At 33.5% G+C, this 20,044-nt stretch overlaps 1 protein-coding gene across 2 annotated transcripts in view; it reads left to right on the top strand.

The window, feature by feature from the left end:
• Positions 1-20,044, top strand: part of LOC111699365 (glycine receptor subunit alpha-3) — a 49,764-nt gene that overhangs the window by 21,759 nt on the left and 7,961 nt on the right. Inside the window, exons 6-13 of one of the 2 annotated variants that reach the window (XM_023470034.1) lie at positions 362-441; positions 7,072-7,154; positions 9,352-9,392; positions 10,531-10,627; positions 14,748-14,837; positions 16,827-16,928; positions 19,435-19,466; positions 19,907-19,989. In XM_023470034.1, coding sequence (XP_023325802.1) covers positions 362-441; positions 7,072-7,154; positions 9,352-9,392; positions 10,531-10,627; positions 14,748-14,837; positions 16,827-16,928; positions 19,435-19,466; positions 19,907-19,989 — 608 coding nt within the window. Of the gene's footprint in view, positions 1-361; positions 442-7,071; positions 7,155-9,351; positions 9,393-10,530; positions 10,628-14,747; positions 14,838-16,271; positions 16,374-16,826; positions 16,929-19,434; positions 19,467-19,906; positions 19,990-20,044 lie in introns of both variants that reach the window. The other variant, XM_023470035.1, reaches the window with a different exon arrangement.

Below are 20,044 nucleotides of genomic sequence, written 5' to 3'. Positions count from 1 at the left end.
GACAATAAAAATCGAACAAAAAACTGCTTAAAAATGTTTGTTTGATGAAAGCAATTTCTTTTAGCAATTTAATAACAGTTTGTTTTGATAAAATGTTTGAATCTGACATTTATTTATATAAACTCAGTGTTACAACAACATAAAATCATACCTGGAGACCAACAGTCGTCTTCCTATTCCATAGTTTATGGATTCTGCTGTTTGTGAAAATTTAATACCAAGAATTAAATTAACCCAAACCTCTTTAAAATAAGAATAAAACGTGTAAGCAATCTTCTGTGAATTTGATGTTAAAAAAGCAAAAGGCTTAGACGCAGTTAGTCCTTCTTTATGTTTTTTATAACAGTGTATTTATGATTAGGAAGGAGATTTCCAATTTGTCACAATGCCAAACCTCTTAATAAGAATTCATCCAGATGGACAAATTCTCTACATTCTCAGGTATTCTCCCCGGGCTGGGTATTTTGGGGGAAATTGAGAAATGGAGATTGTATTTTTTAATTTCTCCCCTTTTTTGATACATTTCCCTAACAATTTATTTATGTTCACCCTGGAAGCTGGTAGGGTAGTTGGTCGGTGGGTGGAGGGTTGGGGTAAATGAGATTTTTAATCCCTTAATACTTGGAGTTTTATAAATTATTAAAATTCTAAAGATAAAATATCATTTGATGTAAGATGGGTGTATTTAATGGCATCTGCCTCCGATTGTGCTTATTCACACCCAGGAAATTTAAATATTTTCTTGAAAACTGAGAAGATTGTGTAAACCCTGCCCCGGGAAATTCTGGAATATAAAATAATATTTCTTTTTCAAAATATGTGCAGAGCAGAGGACGGTTATCCAATTATTTTGATCCTACAAGCATTTTTCCCCCTGTTGATACTCTTTTTTATATCCCTAGTTCCTGTTTCAGTGTTTATATCCCTGGTTCCTGTTTATATCCCTGGTTCCTGTTTATATCCCTGGTTCCTGTTTATAACCTTGGCTCCTGTTTATATCCCTGGTTCCTGTTTATATCCTTGGTTCCTGTTTATATCCTTGGTTCCTGTTTTTTATCCCTGGTTCCTGTTTATATCCTTGGTTCCTGTTTATATCCCTGGTTCCTGTTTATATCCCAGGCTCCTATTTATATCCCTGGTTCCTGTTTATATCCCTGGTTCCTATTTATATCACTGGCTCCTACTTATATTACTGGTTCCTGATAATATCCCTGGTTCCTATTTATATTACTGGTTCCTGATGATATCCCTGGTTCCTATTTATATTACTTGTTCCTGATAATATCCCTGGTTCCTATTTATATTACTGGTTCATGATAATATCCCTGGTTCCTGTTTACATCCCTGATTCTTGTTTATTTAAAGAGTTCCTGTTTATATATATATATATATATATATATATATATGGTTCCTGTTTATATCCTGTTGTTATGTATGGTAAGATAGATTTGAAGTTTGAATCTAATTCTTATAAAATATGCAAAGGTTACAAAGAAAGGACAAGATTTTTCTCAATCTTCTATATATATAAACTTTTTCGTCGGTCGATAAAACGTCAACACGGCTGAACCGATCGGGCTCATATTTATAGGGACAACTCACATGATAGAATCATATGAGGAATTGACTATGGATGGTCAACGATAGAAAGTTTTCTCAGAAAATAATGTCAACATTTTCTACTTTTGAAAAATCCGCAAAATATAATTTTCAATTAGTAGATTGAAGAGCAACGGTTAGCAGTTGAAATTTTAGTATAAAAAAAGGGCGCCGCACTAAAAGGTTTTTTATGCTAAATTTTGGTTATGATAATCATGACGAGCAGATAAGAAGAAGTGGTGGGGTTGATTTCCTACTTGTGGGCACACAAAATTTAATATTCTTTTTGTCTTGAATCGCTGAGAAGATGGTACTAGCGGGCGGAGAACTTGCGTTCTAGCATCGCAGAGTAGAGAACCATTCTTCACAGGTACAGAGACGAGGCGGAGAGAGGGAGATTTACGTAGGCGGAGAATCTCTGGACAGGAAAGTTGGTCTGATGCTAACTCTTCAAAATTAATACCTTTGGCGGAGGTTGGAAGGTGAGGGTAGAGAAGAATCTGACACCTCCGACACCTCCGACACCTCCGACACCTCCGACACCTCCGACACCTCCGACACCTCCGACACCTCCGACACCTCCGACACCTCCAACACCTGACCACCAGGGGGATGGGCAAAAGGCGGATGACAAAGGGAAGGCGGATGGGAAGGAGGATGGAAAGGAGGAGATGGACGGGAAAGATTATCTGCTACAACATTGGCGGAACCTGGAGTGTGGCGAATATCACTGGTAAACTCTGATATGTAAGATAATTGGCGTTGTTGGCGTGCTGACCAGGGCGGAGAAACTCGGAACAGGGCGGAAACCAGGGGTAGATGATCTGTGATGATGTGGAATTTTCTACCTTCTAGCTCGAAACGGAAATGACGTAGAGCGAGAAAAACTCCCAACAACTCCCTGTCAAAGGCGGAATATCTTTGCTGGGTGGCGGAGAGTTTGGCGGAGAAGAAGGCTAGAGGTCTCCAACTGGATCTTTCACGCTGTTGCAGGACTGCACCAACGTGTGAGGCGGAAGCATCTGTCACGAGGGAAACTTCGGCGGACGGAGAAGGGTGAGTCAATGGAACGGCGGAGGAAAGGGCGGACTTGGCTTTCTCGAAGGCTTCCTGATGAGTTTCTGACCAATTTAATGATTTAGGATTACCAGCTAGAGCATCTGTGAGCGGACGGAGAATCTTTGCAATCCCTGGAAGAAATCTCCTGTAGAAATTGACCATGCCAAGGAATCTCTGCAAGGAACGGACATCCTGAGGAGGAGGCAGCTGGAGTAGTGAATCAACATGACAGCGGAGCGGAACAATTCCTGTGGCTGTAATCTTGTGACCGAGATAATCAATCTCCGGAAGAGCAAAACTGCATTTGTCGAGGTTGATGACCAGGCCATTCTGCACCAGGAGCTCCAGTACAACTCGGAGATGTTTCAGGTGAAGACCTCGTCCACGACTCGCCACCAGAATGTCGTCAAGGTAGATAAAGACGAAAGGTAAACCTTTAAAGATCCGGTCCATGAGACGTTGAAAGGTCTGTGCAGCATTCTTCAACCCGAAGGGCATGGACAGGAACTCGAATAAACCGAAAGGCGTGACTATGGCGGTTTTACAAATATCCTCACTGTTCATGGGTACTTGATGATAACCCTTCACTAAATCTAGTTTTGAAAAAACTGTACATTGTTTCAAATTATTTGTAAAATCACGGATATTTGGTAAAGGATAACGATCAGGCTTAGTCACGTTGTTCAAACGGCGGTAATCGCCGCAAGGACGCCAAGAACCATCTGGTTTAGGAACCATGTGTAGAGGAGAGGCCCAAGGACTGTCAGAGCGTCGTATAATTCCTGCTTCTTCCATCTTGCGAAACTCAGCTTTAGCAGATTCCAGCTTTGCTTGATCCAATCAGCGGGCACGGGCAAACAGTGGCTGACCTTCAGTCTCTATAACATGTTCTACCTTGTGAGCTGGGAGTTGACCAGGTTGGCGAGGTTCCCAGGCAGCAGGGAATTCCTTCAGAAGGGAGGCAACATCAGGAGCAAGTTTGAAGACTGAAGCAACGGCGAGGTCGGCGGTTGACATGACTGGAGCAGAAAGAGGTTTCATAGATGCACGTTCCAGAACCTGTCGATTAGAAGCATCCACCAGAAGGTCAAATTCAGCCAGAAAATCAGCTCCTAGTATAGGACGGTCAACATCTGCTAATAGAATAGAAAACTGGAATTGGCGGTTACCAAACTGGAGCGGAATAGTCCTAGAACCCCAAGCTTTGGTAGGACGACCATCAGCCATCAGTAAACGAGGACCTGTGGGAGCGGCTGACGAATGATGCGGAAAAACTGAGCGTGATGCATCTGTGTCGACCAAAAAGTTGCGGTTGGAGAGGACATCTTGTAGATAAATAAGGAAATCGCCGACGGGAAGACTGTTTAATTCCTCCTCCTCCCGTCGGCCCTGGAGTTTCCCTGGAAATTGCATGGTGGACGGCAATTATTTGCAGATTTCCAGAAACACTTGTGGAAGTAACATTCACCAGCTCCTGCGGGTCCTGGAGTCTGGCTTCGGCGGACAGGAGAACCATCGGAACGATCTCTCCCTCGAGCACGTGAAGGAGAGGTAGAAGCTGCAGCAAGGAGAGAAGAATCTACTGCCTGTGCTCTACGAGCATCCCACAATTTAACGGCGTGCAACGCCATCTCACTGGGATTCTTGAAATCCTTGGCCACCAGGTGGTCTCTCATCTCCACAGGTAACCTCTCGAGGAATAAGCCTAGGAACAGGCTTCCAGGAACTTCATCTTCAGGTAGTAACGCCAGCATGGCGTCCATCAGGGCTGTGGGGCGGCGGTCACCTAAAGCAGGATGATGAATGACCTTAGAAACCCTCTGCCAGCGAGATAAGGTGTAAGAGGCCACCAGCTTGGCCTTCAAATCCTCGTAGGGTGTAGAGGAAGTAGCAGAGGAACTAAGAATTAGGCCACGCACTGAAACCATGATATTCTGCGGAAGTTTACATGGTCGAACTTCGTTCTTGATTGTGTCACTTGAGCGTTGCGGAATGCAGATTCGGCATGGATAAACCAGAGGTCAGGATTGTCAGACCAGAAATCGGGAAGCTTGACGGCCACCTTCGTGACGTAGTGGGCAGCGGGGGCAGGAAGGTTTCCGTCGTTCTCACTCATGTTACTTGATCACGTATATATGTCTAAGTAGGATTCACTCTTCCTCCTTCGTGTTTAAAGTTCACTCGTTCTCCTTCGTGTTTAGAGTTCACTCGTTCTCCTTCGTGTTCACGGTCGGGGTCACCAATATGGAGGACGTCGCGTCGGTCTCCAAATAACGCAAGGAGTCTTTCTGGAGTATATATTTAAATCTAAGAAAACAAGCAGGTCTATATATATATCGGTCGAAATCACATGAACAGATCTTGAGAGAATGCAGCGTAGAATTCTTCAGCTCTCTTCTTTGTTCCTGGCTTTGCTGTAAGGAGGCCGCTGGGTCTCGTCTTCCACAATTCATTAATTATAAAACGAAATGTTCGATATTGTAAAATGGGGAAATCGTTTTGAATATTTTGCTTTTTTTTCGCATTGCGTGCATAGAAAGAAATGCAAAAAATTTCGACTTTCGTAATCCATTTTGAGAAATGTTTGCATTTTTTTGCCTAAAGATATCTTACGAAAGGAACAAAAATGTTGCAATGTCGCATATTTTTTTCTCACGGAATTCCGCATTTTTTTGTAAAAATATCCTATAAAATGCGATTTTCACTTTTTAAAGTAAATCAAATATTCGAAAGTGTACTCTGTCTCTTTTCAAAGATTTTCAAAAAATTAAAATTTTGATTTTGTTTTTACGTTTTATACAACAGAATAGAATAAGTTTCGCATTTTCAATGATATGATTGAGCATTTTTCAAAATAAACGACACAAAAGGAAGTTTGAATTTTTTTGAAAATCTTAGGAAAAGGAACCATGATACTTGTAAGTACATTTTGCGCACATTTTTAAAGTACGTTTTTTTATTAATGTTTTATACAAAGCCAACCACGTCCACACTCCACAGTGAATATTTAATGATTCTAGTTTACGTAAAGGTCCCATTAAATTCTCCATTTTAACACTAATTAGTTAATTACTTTATTGTTTATGGAAGAAGCACAATTTAGTATTATATTATACATGCAAAAGGGCATGACGTTGCCCGTGGAAAAAAATTGAAAAATGTTGAAAAAGTAAAGTCTTTTTTTAGGCCTATATCCCCCCAGGCTAACCATGAGTGTCCACAACAAATTTCAGTCCATTCGGTCCAGCCGTTTGGTCGGCCACAGGGAACATAAACGAATGTCTTAAATTTTATTATAAAGATATTAAATAATAATTTTCATTTCATTTTCTGTCTCTTCGAATTATTCATTTTTGTTAGAATCATAGAATTTCAATCAGTTTTTTAAAAGTATTAAAATATCTAAATTGATATTAAAGCTCTCCTATATAGAGTAGATACCCTCTGTATTTGAATATCTAGATTGAAATTAAAGTTCTCCTGTATAGAGTAGATAACCTCTATATTGAATATCTAGATTAAGATTAAAGTTCTTCTGTATTAAGTAGATACCCTCTGTATTAAAATATCTAGATTAAGATTAAAGTTCTCCTGTATAGAGTATATAACCTCTGTATTTGAATATCTAGATTGAGATTAAAGTTCTCCTGTATAGAGTAGATAACCTCTGTATTAAGATATCTAGATTGAGTTTAAAGTTCTCCTGTATAGAGTAGATAACCTCTGTATTAAAATATCTAGATTGAGATTAAAGTTCTCCTGTATAGAGTAGATACCCTCTGTATTAAAATATCTAGATTAAGATTAAAGTTCTCCTGTATAGAGTAGATAACCTCTGTATTAAAATATCTAGATTGAGATTAAAGTTCTCCTGTATTAAGTAGATACCCTCTGTTTTAAATATCTAGATTGAGATTAAAGTTCTCCTGTATAGAGTAGATAACCTCTGTATTTGAATATCTAGATTGAGATTAAAGTTTTCCTGTATAGAGTAGATAACCTCTGTATTAAAATATCTAGATTGAGATTAAAGTTCTCCTGTATAGAGTACATACCCTCTGTATTTGAATATCTAGATTGAGATTAAAGTTCTCCTGTATAGAGTAGATAACCTCTGTATTAAAATATCTAGATTAAGATTAAAGTTCTCCTGTATAGAGTAGATAACCTCTGTATTTGAATATCTAGATTGAGGTTAAAGTTCTCCTGTATAGAGTAGATAACCTCTGTATTAAGATATCTAGATTGAGATTAAAGTTCTCCTGTATAGAGTAGATAACCTCTGTATTAAAATATCTAGATTGAGATTAAAGTTCTCCTGTATTAAGTATGATAACCTCTGTATTAAAATATCTAGATTAAGATTAAAGTTCTCCTGTATAGAGTAGATAACCTCTGTATTAAAATATCTAGATTAAGATTAAAATTCTCCTGTATGATGGAACTGAGTAGATACCCTCTGGATGAACAAACTTGTGGAATGATGATTTCTTCGTGTAAGTATAATTTTAGCAGAAAAACTATCTGTTTGATTTATCGAAAACATGAAGATGGCTTCTGATGGCAACCGTTTTGCATAAACAAAAACCAAGATTTTTTGTCATGTAGAACTAATTATACAGCTAATTAAGTGCATCAACTTTCTGTATCAATATATTTTCACTAATATTTTCATCTCTAATTCTAAATCTGTCGAAAAAAACGACATGTTGTTAATTTAAAGTTTAAAATATAGACGAACAAAAAAGTAAAAGATAGGAAATACAAAAATCCCAATTTAACAGATGAATTGTTCGGACTTAAATAGGCTTTTTTGCCTATCATGACTTTCTTCATTTCAGAGAAACCACCATAGATAAAGATAGATTGCGCATAAGACGACATTTTTCATCTTGAAAGATATAAATGTACAGAGATGTTTTAAAGATATTCCTATTATATAGATTAACTAGGTCGGTTGTGAACATTGGCTGTTCTTATGTCATTGAGTACTTGTGGTGTACATGAGTTCTGTAGAGAGAAATTTAAGTTAGTCTAGTCCTTCTCATGTCCTTCTTCAGTGAAATATTGTTGTTCAAATAGTTCCATTCCCGGAGCTATTTTACACTTATTATATGAAATCCATTAAAATACCAAACCACCCCGCTTATCATCGAATTACACTTTGACCCCTAGAAGTATGAATTCGGACTGTACAATTTTTGGTGATTTTGCGTACATAAGCTATCTATGTTTATTTATTTATCTATGGAAACCACTAATGAAAATATGTAAATATTTTGAATATATAGAGATGCATATCTTATTCATACTTGTTCCGACAAATCTTTTAAGGGTACCGTTGTATTCTTATCTTTACATTACAAGTCTTTTGAAATTACGCGTACAGTCCTTTTATAACGTTATTTTAATGTTCGAATTACCATTCAAGCATCGCTAAGATTGTAGATGTTGGCAAGTGTTTTGGAGAATTGTAATTAAGCGGTATTTAAGTTCAAGCCTCTTCCAACATTCGTTTTATTTCAATGAAAAACGGAAAACTTAAAAGCTTTCGAAAGGGAAAATTTTCAAAATTCTGAATCTGTTTTTAATTCAATGATTTTATCATGTCACTACTTCAGACACACCAAACTAAAGTAAATTATGGGTAAGATTGAAATCATATATGTTTTCAATTATTCCTCCTCTAGTATGCCGAGTCCATTAGCGCTTGATCCAATTAGGGTTCAGTCATGTGTTTGTTGTCTATTCTGAACCAATAGAAATTGCATGGCGGTAACATCTATCTTTCTATCTAGCTACGTTTCCAATCAGAGAAAAATCCTTATATCGGCGCTACAACATAAATGGAAATATTTACTTCTTATGTAACCAAATAAATCGACAATTCCTATACTTGTGAGTAAAATTACTATTTATAGTTCTTGCAAAAATCTAATCCAAAATTTGTGTGATATAAGAGAAATTTTGCGACGAAGACTAAGTTTAAAGGGAGTGTTTGCGAAAAATGAAAGGGGGTATAGGCTTAATGCGATGAAAAAGCGCTTTTGATCGCTACTAATCTTACTTCTAGCTGTTGTGTCTATAAGGAGAAAATTGTTAAAAACGACTAATACCGAAGAACGTAGTGTCTATACAAATTCAGAAAGATGCAACATACGACTTAGACCGTTAAAAAATCTATTTAATTTCAAACAAATCATTCAGATATTACAACCTATAGTCATCGATTATCTTTCGCCACATTTGAATATAGTTGATTTTTCAAAATATGTTTTGATTTTATTTTTTAAAATAATATTTAGCTTACAACTTGTTTTGGAACATTCCTGGAAAATATTGAAATGTCGTCTTCATTACCAAAAAATCCTTGAAACAGGAATAAATGTTTTTAAACGTAACTCTCAGATCATAACAATTAAACCATATTATGAAAAATCAACCATATACAAATGTGGCGAAAGATAATCGACCAGTTTTGTATCAGACATTTTATATAAATAGAGGGTCAAGTTTGAAATTTTATCTACTGTCCCTTGAAGTTCTTCTCTGGACACTTTACCCAGAAGGAACCTGATCAAGCCACTACTTGTCCGTTCTATAGAATCTTCGCTGTCATATTTCAGTTTTCATTACAACTTGAGTTCTTTTTATTTTCTTCCCAACACTTTCAATTAATTTAATTTGTTTCAGTTTCCAAAACCACTCGAGAAATGGTTCTACACTGGTCTAAGGTAAATCTAATCATCATTAACAAAATCTTGGCTCCCCCCCTTCCACTTAGTGTTAGTCCCCTAATCCCCCAAATATAACTTGATCCCCCCCCTTCTACCTAATGTTGGTCCCCAAATCCCCCAACTATGACTTGAATTTGAGTGAGAAAGTACTATTCTATCTCAAAAACTCTTTTCTGAGCTTTACGGGTAAAAGAATATATTTAGCAAAAATATTTTCTTTTCTCTGAAAAATCCTTCTAATATAGAGGTATAAATCATGCAAAACATTAGAATAATTCCCTGCTTTCTTACGTTGGACCCTCTAGCGTTTTTTTGCGATAACTCAAAAGGTATTTTAGCTAGGAAGCTCTCTAATTTTCTGGCTTTTCTATCTAACCCATGCCCCTCACTCAAGGCTAAAAGCTATGCTTTTATACCTACTGCCTGAGGCCTTAGGCATACTGGTTAAATGCAATATTTTTCGTATGCCAGACTAAATCTATATTTAGACCTACTTCCATTCATTAAACTTAAACATTTAATAGCTCTTTAGAAAGCCTATAACTTAAGCAAGCAGATTGCATTAATTTTGCGACGAAATTTTGCACAAATTTGCACAGACGCCTTTAAAGAGAATTTGCACATTTTCCATTTTTCTTGAATACACATCTAGGTTATAAAAATTCTGCAAATGTTTTTGCATATTTGAATTTGCTGAGTCAAGGGCTTTTAAAAAATTTATAATTTGTTAAAATTTGAGCGTTTTTTTGCACTTTTTTGCTTAATAACTAGATTTCGCAATAAATATTTAGATTTTTGAAAATTTGCCATTTTTTGCAGATTATTAAAGTAGAGTCCAAGGGCTTTCCAAAAATGTATCAAATGTTATAGAAATAGAAATTGTAATTGAAATAAATTATTATAATTAAAAAATCTATCAACTTGCTATAGATTAAGGAAGTGAGTTTTTGCTCGAAAATCTGATTCTTTAATCCTAATATTTCTTAAACCGGATGATGCTTCAATTTTTATGGTTTATTTGATCTTCCAAAATTCCTGGATTGAGGTATCAAAGGTCTGTGACATGGGGTTGCAAAGATATAGGGTTTAGAAAACCAGGGCCTGTGGCAGGTACTCATATGCTTATTTCATGAAGGTTGAGGAATCTGTAACTGTTGCTAAGGACTTGAAGATGCCACAGTTTACCCTAGAGAAGGTTACAGCTAAACAGTGTGATGATTATAATCATATGGGTGAGTACCAGGGGGGTTGATAATTGTCCACCTGCCAGCCTATTTAGCTGGACTTCACACAAGGGGGGGGGGGATAATAATTGTCTACCTGGTAGCCTATTTAGCTGGACTTTACACAAGGGGGGGATAATAATTTTCTACCTGGTAGCCTATTTATCTGAACTTTACACAAGGGGGATGGGCTGATAATTGTCCACCTACCAGCCTTTTTAGCAGGACTTTACACCAGGGGGGAAGGGGGTTATAGTTAAAACTATGGCAGCTGATAGTTGTCAACCGGCCAGTAGAGATGGGCATCGTTTTATTGAACGAATGAAATTTTAGAGAGAAAATAAATGTTTAGTGAAAACTAGGCTGTTGTTTAGAAAATAAACGAATAATGGACGAACAAAATGGATTGTTCCGAGAAACAAAAAAAGATTGGTTTAAAAAAAAAGGTAAAATTAAAAACTTTTGAATGAACTTGAAAACTATCTTTTTTGTGGACGCACAAATTTTACAAGAGATTTGGGAAAAAACATTTTTGGAACAAGGTTGTTTTATACTGAACATAAAATTTTTTCATACAGATTTTTGTAAAAACTATTGTTTTTTTATGAACCAAACTATTTTATTTAACAAAGATTTAACCATGAACAAACAAATTTACTGAACGATCGTTCTGTGAGAAAACGAACGAAATAGATGGAAAATGACCATTAATTTCAAGAACGAACGAAATCAATTTTATTTTTGAAAGATTGGAAAAAACAAACAAAATGGGTCGTTTAAAAACGATGAAAAAACGAGATAAAAAAGTCGAACATGCCCATCTCTAGCAGCCAGCCTTTTTAGTTGGATTTTACACCAAATTTAATGAATTTGAGCAGAAGTTGCTGCATTACCTGTCTGTCGGTTCAAATTTGCACCACTGATAAGGATAAGGAAAGGATAGGTAGAGAGAGGGGTTTAAGGTTATAGCACTTTACACTAAACCATCTACAGATTAATTGCTGCACAAGTGTAAATATGAACAAATAGAGAGAGCTTAACGATTGAGTACTGCAATTGTTATGTTTCACTTTACTTTAAGAAAATGTTAAGATAAAGAAATTACAAATTGAAACTGTGCCAACTAAAAAGTCTCAAGTTAAGAATTTTTAAAATGGTTTGTTAATGGTTCAAATTATGGAACAAGCTCATTAATTCAATGTTCATTTTTACGTATCTTTTGACCTTTCAGTTAACGGATTTTACTATCATTAATCAAGCAATTTTTTGTTAAAGATTAAGATATTTAACGGCATTAACAAGTCTATTTATAAAATAACATTAATATGAAGTAGTGATTCTTGTTTTAATTCTGATCTAACTTTGTCGACATTTTGAAAGTATTTTGAAACTTTTGTTAATTTTTCAAAAGCCGAAGTATTATATAACGGAACAGTGCCCTACCCTAGTATTTTCTGATTAATATTTGAGATATGACGGAAAATGTTTTGTGTAAAAACTCAATCCTGTTTTATGACAAAAGTTAACAAATTTTGCATTCTAGCTTCATGAATTTCTAAATTCTCAGTTGAATAGCCTTTTTATGCTGCAGCAAAGAAATTGAGTCTTTGCCAATAACTTTACTAATTTCTATATTTTCCCAACCCAATGTTTTAACAATTTTAAATCATTTTTTTTCGTTTTTTCTTTTGGTTTTAAAAAACGATATTTTTTTTAGTTCATTTGTCAATATCCTTCCTTTTTTCTGAAAAATTTAGTTTGTTCAAAAAAATTGTGTTTGTTCAAAAAAAAATGCCCATCTCTAGCAGCAGGAATTAACTTGAAACACATAAGCCCCTAAATCAGAGAAAATTTCAAAAGTTGAAACTTTTGCGTTTTAAATCCAGCTAACATACAAGCTTCTTTCACTGGTACCAGAGGTATTCTATATCAAAGGTTTATCATTTAACGGGAAAGGTAGCCCGCTAAGCCTTGAAGTCAAAGATTTAAAACACAAAAATTATGAATTTTAAAAACAATTTAGATGATACGTATTATGTAATGTAAATCCAATCAGTGTGAAACATTATCCTTAAATTTTCATATTTCAACCTTTTTAACCCTATTCCTGTAGTTTTTTTTTTTCATAACTCAAGTATTGGTCTGAGGCTGTTGAAATTTTCTGACTTTTCCTACATACCCAAAGCCCTCCCTGTAGGCCTAAAACCCGGCTTCAATACTAACTGCCTGAGTCCTCAGGCACACTGCCTTGATGACTGCTTTCTCCTGTAACAAACTAAGTCTTTGTTTTGACCCACTTCCACTTGTCAGATTTTGATAAAATTTTGCTTTTTGGATCAAGTACCCCAGCAGAGATAGGGTTAAAAAAATAGATGTGTAAAATTGTGTTTTTGGGTTTCAGAGGTTTTTCCTGGGCTAAGTTGAACATCCTCTTTAGTTACATTGGTCTCTAGAGAATGGCTAGATTTTAAAATATTTCTACATCTTATCTTTATTTTCTCTATTCTGTTAAGTCTAATCTTTATGAACCCTACTTATATAAATCTGGTATTGTTAAATCTGAAAAAGGATTCTTAAATTTTGGTGAACTTTGAACATTTACTTTTAAAAGAAATCCTTTACAAAAATTTATCTTTTGTAATAATATGCAATGTACATATATTCTATATTTAGGACTCCTGCAGGAATAGGTTATATAGATTTTCATCTGTCCCTTGGAGGCTTTTTACTTTTGTGCTAATATCCATTACTTTAAGCAAATATTCTACCTTCTCAAAAGAAAAGAAAATTCGTTCTCCATTATTATAAAGTTCAAAATGTATTTCCTACTTAGATGTGCATTTTACAGACAGAGAACCAATTTGGATATTTTCAATTTAAAATCTTGTTGTGGATTTTAGAAATCTATTTTCTTGGCTTCAGAAAAAAACATCCTTTTTTTAAATTTAAGATTAGATTATTTGTTATGATTTAATTTTTAAAGCATGAACATTTGCTCCAAAGATGCTCTATGTATATAAAGATGAGACAGTAGACATTTGCGTAGATTTTCTGCTGCGCTATCTTTAATTAGCAAAGTCTTTGATTTGCACTATAAAAAAGGCATAAAAACTTTTATAACGATAACATTTTTATTTTGTTTAAAAGTTTAAATTTCAATGCATATTCTAAGTAGCAGGATAATCTATAATCCTTCTTTTAACTCTGCAATTGTAAGAAGGCATTGACAGTTAATATTTAACCTTAGGCCGTCAAAGGAGAAATGTACAGTGTTGTCCAGAAATACGGAAAATCAATTTTTTGCTTTTCACCTTCTGTATTGGAATATCAATATTTGACATTTGACATTGAAAAATTATTTGTGTAAACTAACTTAATTTTATTAAACAGTATATGGTTTTTTTTATCCCACAAAGTGTATCTAGGCATAATCACATGTCTGGTAATAGATTGGTGAATAAAAAAGGGAAAAAATTAGAATATAAAATGCCAAATAATCAAATGCCTAATTATCTAGTACAAACACAGTACGTTTCAATTAGGTCTACAAGCTAGAAATGTAAACAAATCAAAGAAAAATCACAACAACGGATTGTACTGCATTGTTCATCTCAAAATGGGTTAAATGTCAACAACAAAGAGCAAAGACAAGACAATAAGAAATAAGGGAAGAGAAGAAAGAGATAAGAGAACGGAAGAAAAGAAAAGATAAGAATATAGAAAAGAAAAAAAGAAGAAAAGAGAAGAGAAGAAAAAATGAACAGAGAAAGGAGAAGAGAAGAAAATGAATAGTAGAGAAGAGAAGACTAGAAAATAGAAGAAAATAGAAGAGAAGAGCAGAAAATAGAAGAGAAGAGAAAGAAGAAAAAATAGATTGCGTGAAAGAGAGAGTTTTCATTTTACAGAAGTTTAATCAGTAAAATATGTTTAAGCATACCTTAAACTATAGAATTAACTTTATTGTAAAATTGTATGATATTTTTGGAAAAAATAGTTTTCCTACCTGTTTAGCGTACATTTATTTGATCATTTAAAGATTTTTGATCAATTGGGATTTGATAATCTAATATTTTTGCAATAAAAATTTTTGTTTTCAATTAATTATCTAACATTTAATATTGATGTTTAGGAAACTACAGCTGCTTGGTGGCAAAATTCCACATGAAGAGATCGATCAGTTTTCACCTTATTCAGAACTATCTGCCATCAATGCTAATGGGGAAGTCATTGCATCATTTCATAAGTTTTTAATTTTATTGTAGAGACTCCCTTCCTAGCCATTGAAGTGATGCATTATTGTTGAAAAATAGTTTGTGACTTAGTAAACACAGTTAATTACCATAAAATTTGTCAGGGTTGATTTATTTGGAAAGACGTAACTTTTTTACCTGTTTAAATCACATTGTTGTGGTGGTTGTTTAGAGTTAGCAGGGTTAAAGGATGTGTCAGTTTGATTTGGCACTTTCAATAGAATTTTGTAGTTTAAAATTGATAGACAGTTTGGCTAAATTTACAAAAAAATTCTTTTTTTTTGATTAGTTTCTGAATAGAGTTTGATTTGTCAATAAAAAATATCCTACCCTCATTTAAAATATTTAATAGGAACATCAAGTTCAAACTGCTTGCTTATCAGAAAAATTTAATTAAAAATTGTGCGCAAAATTTCACAAATATCATCATTTACTATTCATCAGCTTATTCTAATGAAGCTCTTTAAAGTTCAAAATGATTAATGTCTATTTTTGCAACCTTTTAGCCTAACTTTATGAGCACAAATTGTGCTACCTTTATTGGAAATTCAACCTCAGGCTCAAATATTAGGGAAAAGGTAATCTTTGTTTATGATATTTGGCAGTTGGCTGAAACTGCTTAAAAGTTTTCTTTTTCTGTTTCTCCAGTTATAGAGATGCATTTTTACAAATCCTGTATTGCCAAAATTCCTAAGTTAACAAACACACCCACATTTTTTACACTTTGCAGTTAGCAATCTTAACTAGAAATCATTGAATTTGTGTAAGAAGAATTAATAAGAAACAAGAAAAAAATTAATAAAGAAATAAAAGAATATATAAAATAAGAAGAAGGAAGGAGAACCAACAAGAGTAAAGAAAAAAATAATATGTAAATAATGTAAAAAAAAAGTAAAAGTAAATATGAAAAATAAATTGAACAGAAAGAACAAGGCCCCAGCCATCAAATTGTATATTTAAAGATTTCTAGCTACAGTTACTTACTATCAGCACAGAATATTTGAGTATTTATCTGAATTCAGGGATTTGGGTAGTTTTGAATATCAGTATTCATACATTAAGCATGGTACACTTATAAATGATAGATTATGTATAATATAATAAGAAAAAAGTTAGTTTATGTAAGTTTTGCAACCCAGCTTACATTGAAAGTGATTGTAGAAATTAGGTTAAGTTTTGTTCATTCAGATTGTTTCAATTAAATTAAATTCAAACGCGACATTAGCTTTAATCTGCTGGTTATTGCTTCAACACTGGATGTTTCACAGGAATACTTTTACCATCTACAAATAAGCAAAATAAAATAATTGTTGAATTAAACCATTATTTCTGTGTTTAATTGGTATCACTTTCAGGCTTGTGTTTAAGCATGTTAAGTAGATGTTCAATGACAGTTTTTGAAGTTGTTATTTCCTGGGTTTCCTTCTGGATAGATGTTGAGACAGTTCCAGCACGTGTTACTCTAGGAGGAGTTACACTGCTTGCCATTTCTACTCAAAGACAAGGTATGAACTCATAAAGTAGTGTACAGTACAGATGTACTCTGCTCTGTGAATTTAAATGAGGTCATAGTGTACACTGCTCTGTATAGATGTACTCTGCTCTGTGAACAGGTAAGAATATAATAGAATTGTCCAAAACTACTCCTCTTGGACTCCAAGACTTGGAGAGTCACTGCAAGTGTAAGAGATACTGTATGTGTTGTCTTTCAATCAATTTTACTTTGAATTAAATTTAAATTAAATTTAATTCCTCCATGTTTAACCGACCAGCTAAATACAAAATTAAATGGACATACTGCCAATCTTTTAAATTTCCCACTGTTAAAAGACTTTTGTTAATTTCTTATGTCCTGTCAGTTTTGTCATAGAGTAATACAAAATGAAAAGGAAGGAAGAGAGTAAGATATTAATTTGAAACTAAGTAAGAATAAGAAAAGATGCAATGGTTGGTTAAAGTTGGGATATCCTGGGTTAGTTTCTGGATGGATATAGAATCTGTTCCCGGAAGGGTATCCCTCGGTGTAATAACTCTGCTTTCCATATCCAACCAAGCTTCAGGTAGTCTTTTTTATATTCCTAGAGAACCACTCGGACCTAATTTTTTTCAAAACCTTCATTAACAAATTAATTGACCATTTTAAAGTATCAGTATTTTTATCACATGGCCTGAACAATTTATTGTAATAAAGCTGATTATTTTAATATCCAGGCTGATATAATTAGAAGTTTTCCAATATGTAGAATGAATCTTCCTGAGATACTCTATTCAGGAAATTTGATTCCCAATCCCGGTGTGTCTTTATCTCTATTTTCTTTTATTCCATATTTTTATTCCATGATTTGATTAGCTATTCCTACCTGTATGACTGCAGTATCCCCTACAGGAAGTGATAAGCATCCTACTTTTTATATGTTATTTACATTTTGGATTTCATAAGGCTCTATAAAATTTCATAAGAACTTGAATATTTCAACTTTTGTGCATTTTTGTATTATGCCAAGTTTTGCCTCTGTTAACAAATTTTGGCGTTAACGAAGAATTTCCATTTGCAATATTTGACAAACATTAATTGTCAGTGTTTTTGTTGTTACAGATAGCAGAAGAATGATACAAATTTTGTGATTTTTTGCCACATGGAAACCCTAACATTAAAATGTTAATCCTAACCAAAAATTCATTCAGATTATCTTCTTTCAGAATGGAAAAATAAACTTTCAGCACACAGAATTTGTTAGTTAATTAATTTGACATTAAGAAATATGTATAAACAATTTTTATTCCCAATTAATTCAATTTAATGTCTATTTTTCAATCCTTTATTTCAGTTAAATGTCTAATTTACAATCCTGTTTTTTTAAATCTTCTATTAGAAAATGATTATCTGCATTCTGCATTAAATACATGTATCAATAAATTTGTTTTATAAAAATCTGGAAAAAATCTAAATCTAAAAATGTTAAAAGTTTAAATGAAAACTGGTGTAAAGAAACTTTAAAGGGAGTGTTCGCGAAAAATGAAAGGGGGTATAGGCTTAATGCGATAAAAAAGCGCTTTTGATCGCTACTAATTTTACTTCTATCTGTTGCGTCTATAAGGAGAAAATTGTTAAAGACAACTAATACCGAAGAACGTAGTGTCCATACAAATTAAGAAAGATGCAACATACGACTTAGACCGTAAAAAAATCTATTTAATTTCAAACAAATCATTCAGATATTACAACCTATGGTCATCGATTATCTTTCGCCACATTTGTATATAGTTGATTTTTCATAATATGCTCTGATTTTATTTTTTAAAATAATATTTAGCTTGCAACTTGTTTTCGAACATTCCTGGAAAATTTGAAAATGTCGTCTTCATTACCAAAAATCCTCAAAACAGGAATAAATGTTTTTATAAGTAACTCTCAGATCATAACAATTAAAACATATTATGAAAAATCAACTATATACAAATGTGGCGAAAGATAATCGATGACTATATGTTGTAATATCTGAATGATTTGTTTGAAATTAAATTGATTTTTTTTACGGTCTAAGTCGCATGTTGCATCTTTCTGAATTTGTATGGACACTACGTTCTTCGGTATTAGTCGTCTTTAACAATTTTCTCCTTATAGACGCAACAGAGAGAAGTAAGATTAGTAGCGATCAAAAGCGCTTTTTTATCGCATTAAGCCTATACCCCCTTTCATTTTTCGCGAACACTCCCTTTAAGTTTGATAAATAAATGTAATTAACACATGTTTGGTTATCTCTAGAATATGAATTCAAATCATGATGAATCTTTGCAATTTTTATTGATAATTTTCTTGATTAAAAGCTTTCATTGATTCACTCTAAATAAAATTATCCTGTATTCAATGGATAATTCTTTACTTATTTATTTTACCTTACATTAGATTTGCATTAAATATCTCCCCTCTTTACATTTTCTTTCATTCAATTAAGTAAATGCTTATTTCTTCTTTCTTCAATATTCGATCAAATTAATAAAATAAAATAAAACTTATTCTTTCTTAAAGGGACTGTAAATGTAATTTCAAGTGACCCTCCATGCGAAGATAACATTGCCCGATTCACAATGGTACCCTGGAAACCTTTATCTTTTCAATAATGTGGATAATATTATCATTTTTCTAGATTTAAAAGTGTTTAATTTTGAGAATTTCTTCATGTTTTCCCGCAGTAAAAATACGCAAGTCACAATAGATTTATAAATTAAACATTGATTTTCAAATCAAACTTGATCAGACAACGCTTTTAAGGATATGGTTGGGAATGAGGCAACACTTGAAATAATGCTCTTATATTATATAAATTTTAAGGATATGGTTGGGAATGAGGCACCACTTGAAATAATGCTTATATTATATAAATTTTAAGGATATGGTTGGGAATGAGGCACCACTTGAAATTATGCTTATATTATATAAATTTTAAGGATATGGTTGGGAATGAGGCACCACTTGAAATAATGCTTATATTATATAAATTTTAAGGATATGGTTGGGAATGAGGCACCACTTGAAATAATGCTCTTATATTATATAAATTTTAGGAACAAATGTGCCTCAGACTTCTTATGTGAAGGTATTTAAATAGTTTATTCAATTTTGATCGAATTTATCACACCTAATATTTCCCGTTGTAGGGTGAACTTTATCACCCTATACAACAGGGCAAAAAAGTAACTTTTTCACCCTGCTATTCAAATTTCAAATTTCATGCCTAATTTGTCTCATTGCAGGGTGATAAAGTTACTTAATCACCCTACAAAAGGATGATTAAGTAACTTTATCGACCTGCTTTTAAATAATTTGAGTAAAACTGAATAAAACTCATGCGTAAAAATCCCGGCAAAAACTCACTTAATAATACCCACTACAATGACATAAATAGATATAATTAATGTTTAATTTATTCTTTGTAAAAACTATCCCTTTTGTTAATCCAAAAATTAATCTAGATTAAAAACATTTTTAAAGTGACAATCATTTATGAAAGAATGCCAATCCTTACATTCTATTAAGGCCATTGATATCTGGATGGGTACATGTACTGCATTTGTATTTGCTGCACTGGTAGAATTTACATTTGTCAACTACACGTGGAGGTAATACAAAACTGAACTAACTATAGATATCAAATTCAAGCTAATTCACCAGTTT

This window comes from Eurytemora carolleeae, unplaced genomic scaffold (genome assembly GCF_000591075.1).
Source record: "Eurytemora carolleeae unplaced genomic scaffold, Eaff_2.0 scaffold356, whole genome shotgun sequence".
In the NCBI taxonomy this organism is placed as follows: Eukaryota; Metazoa; Arthropoda; class Copepoda; order Calanoida; family Temoridae; genus Eurytemora; species Eurytemora carolleeae.
The sequence above is the reverse complement of the archived record's forward strand: the minus strand, read 5'-3'. Positions and strand labels throughout refer to the sequence as shown.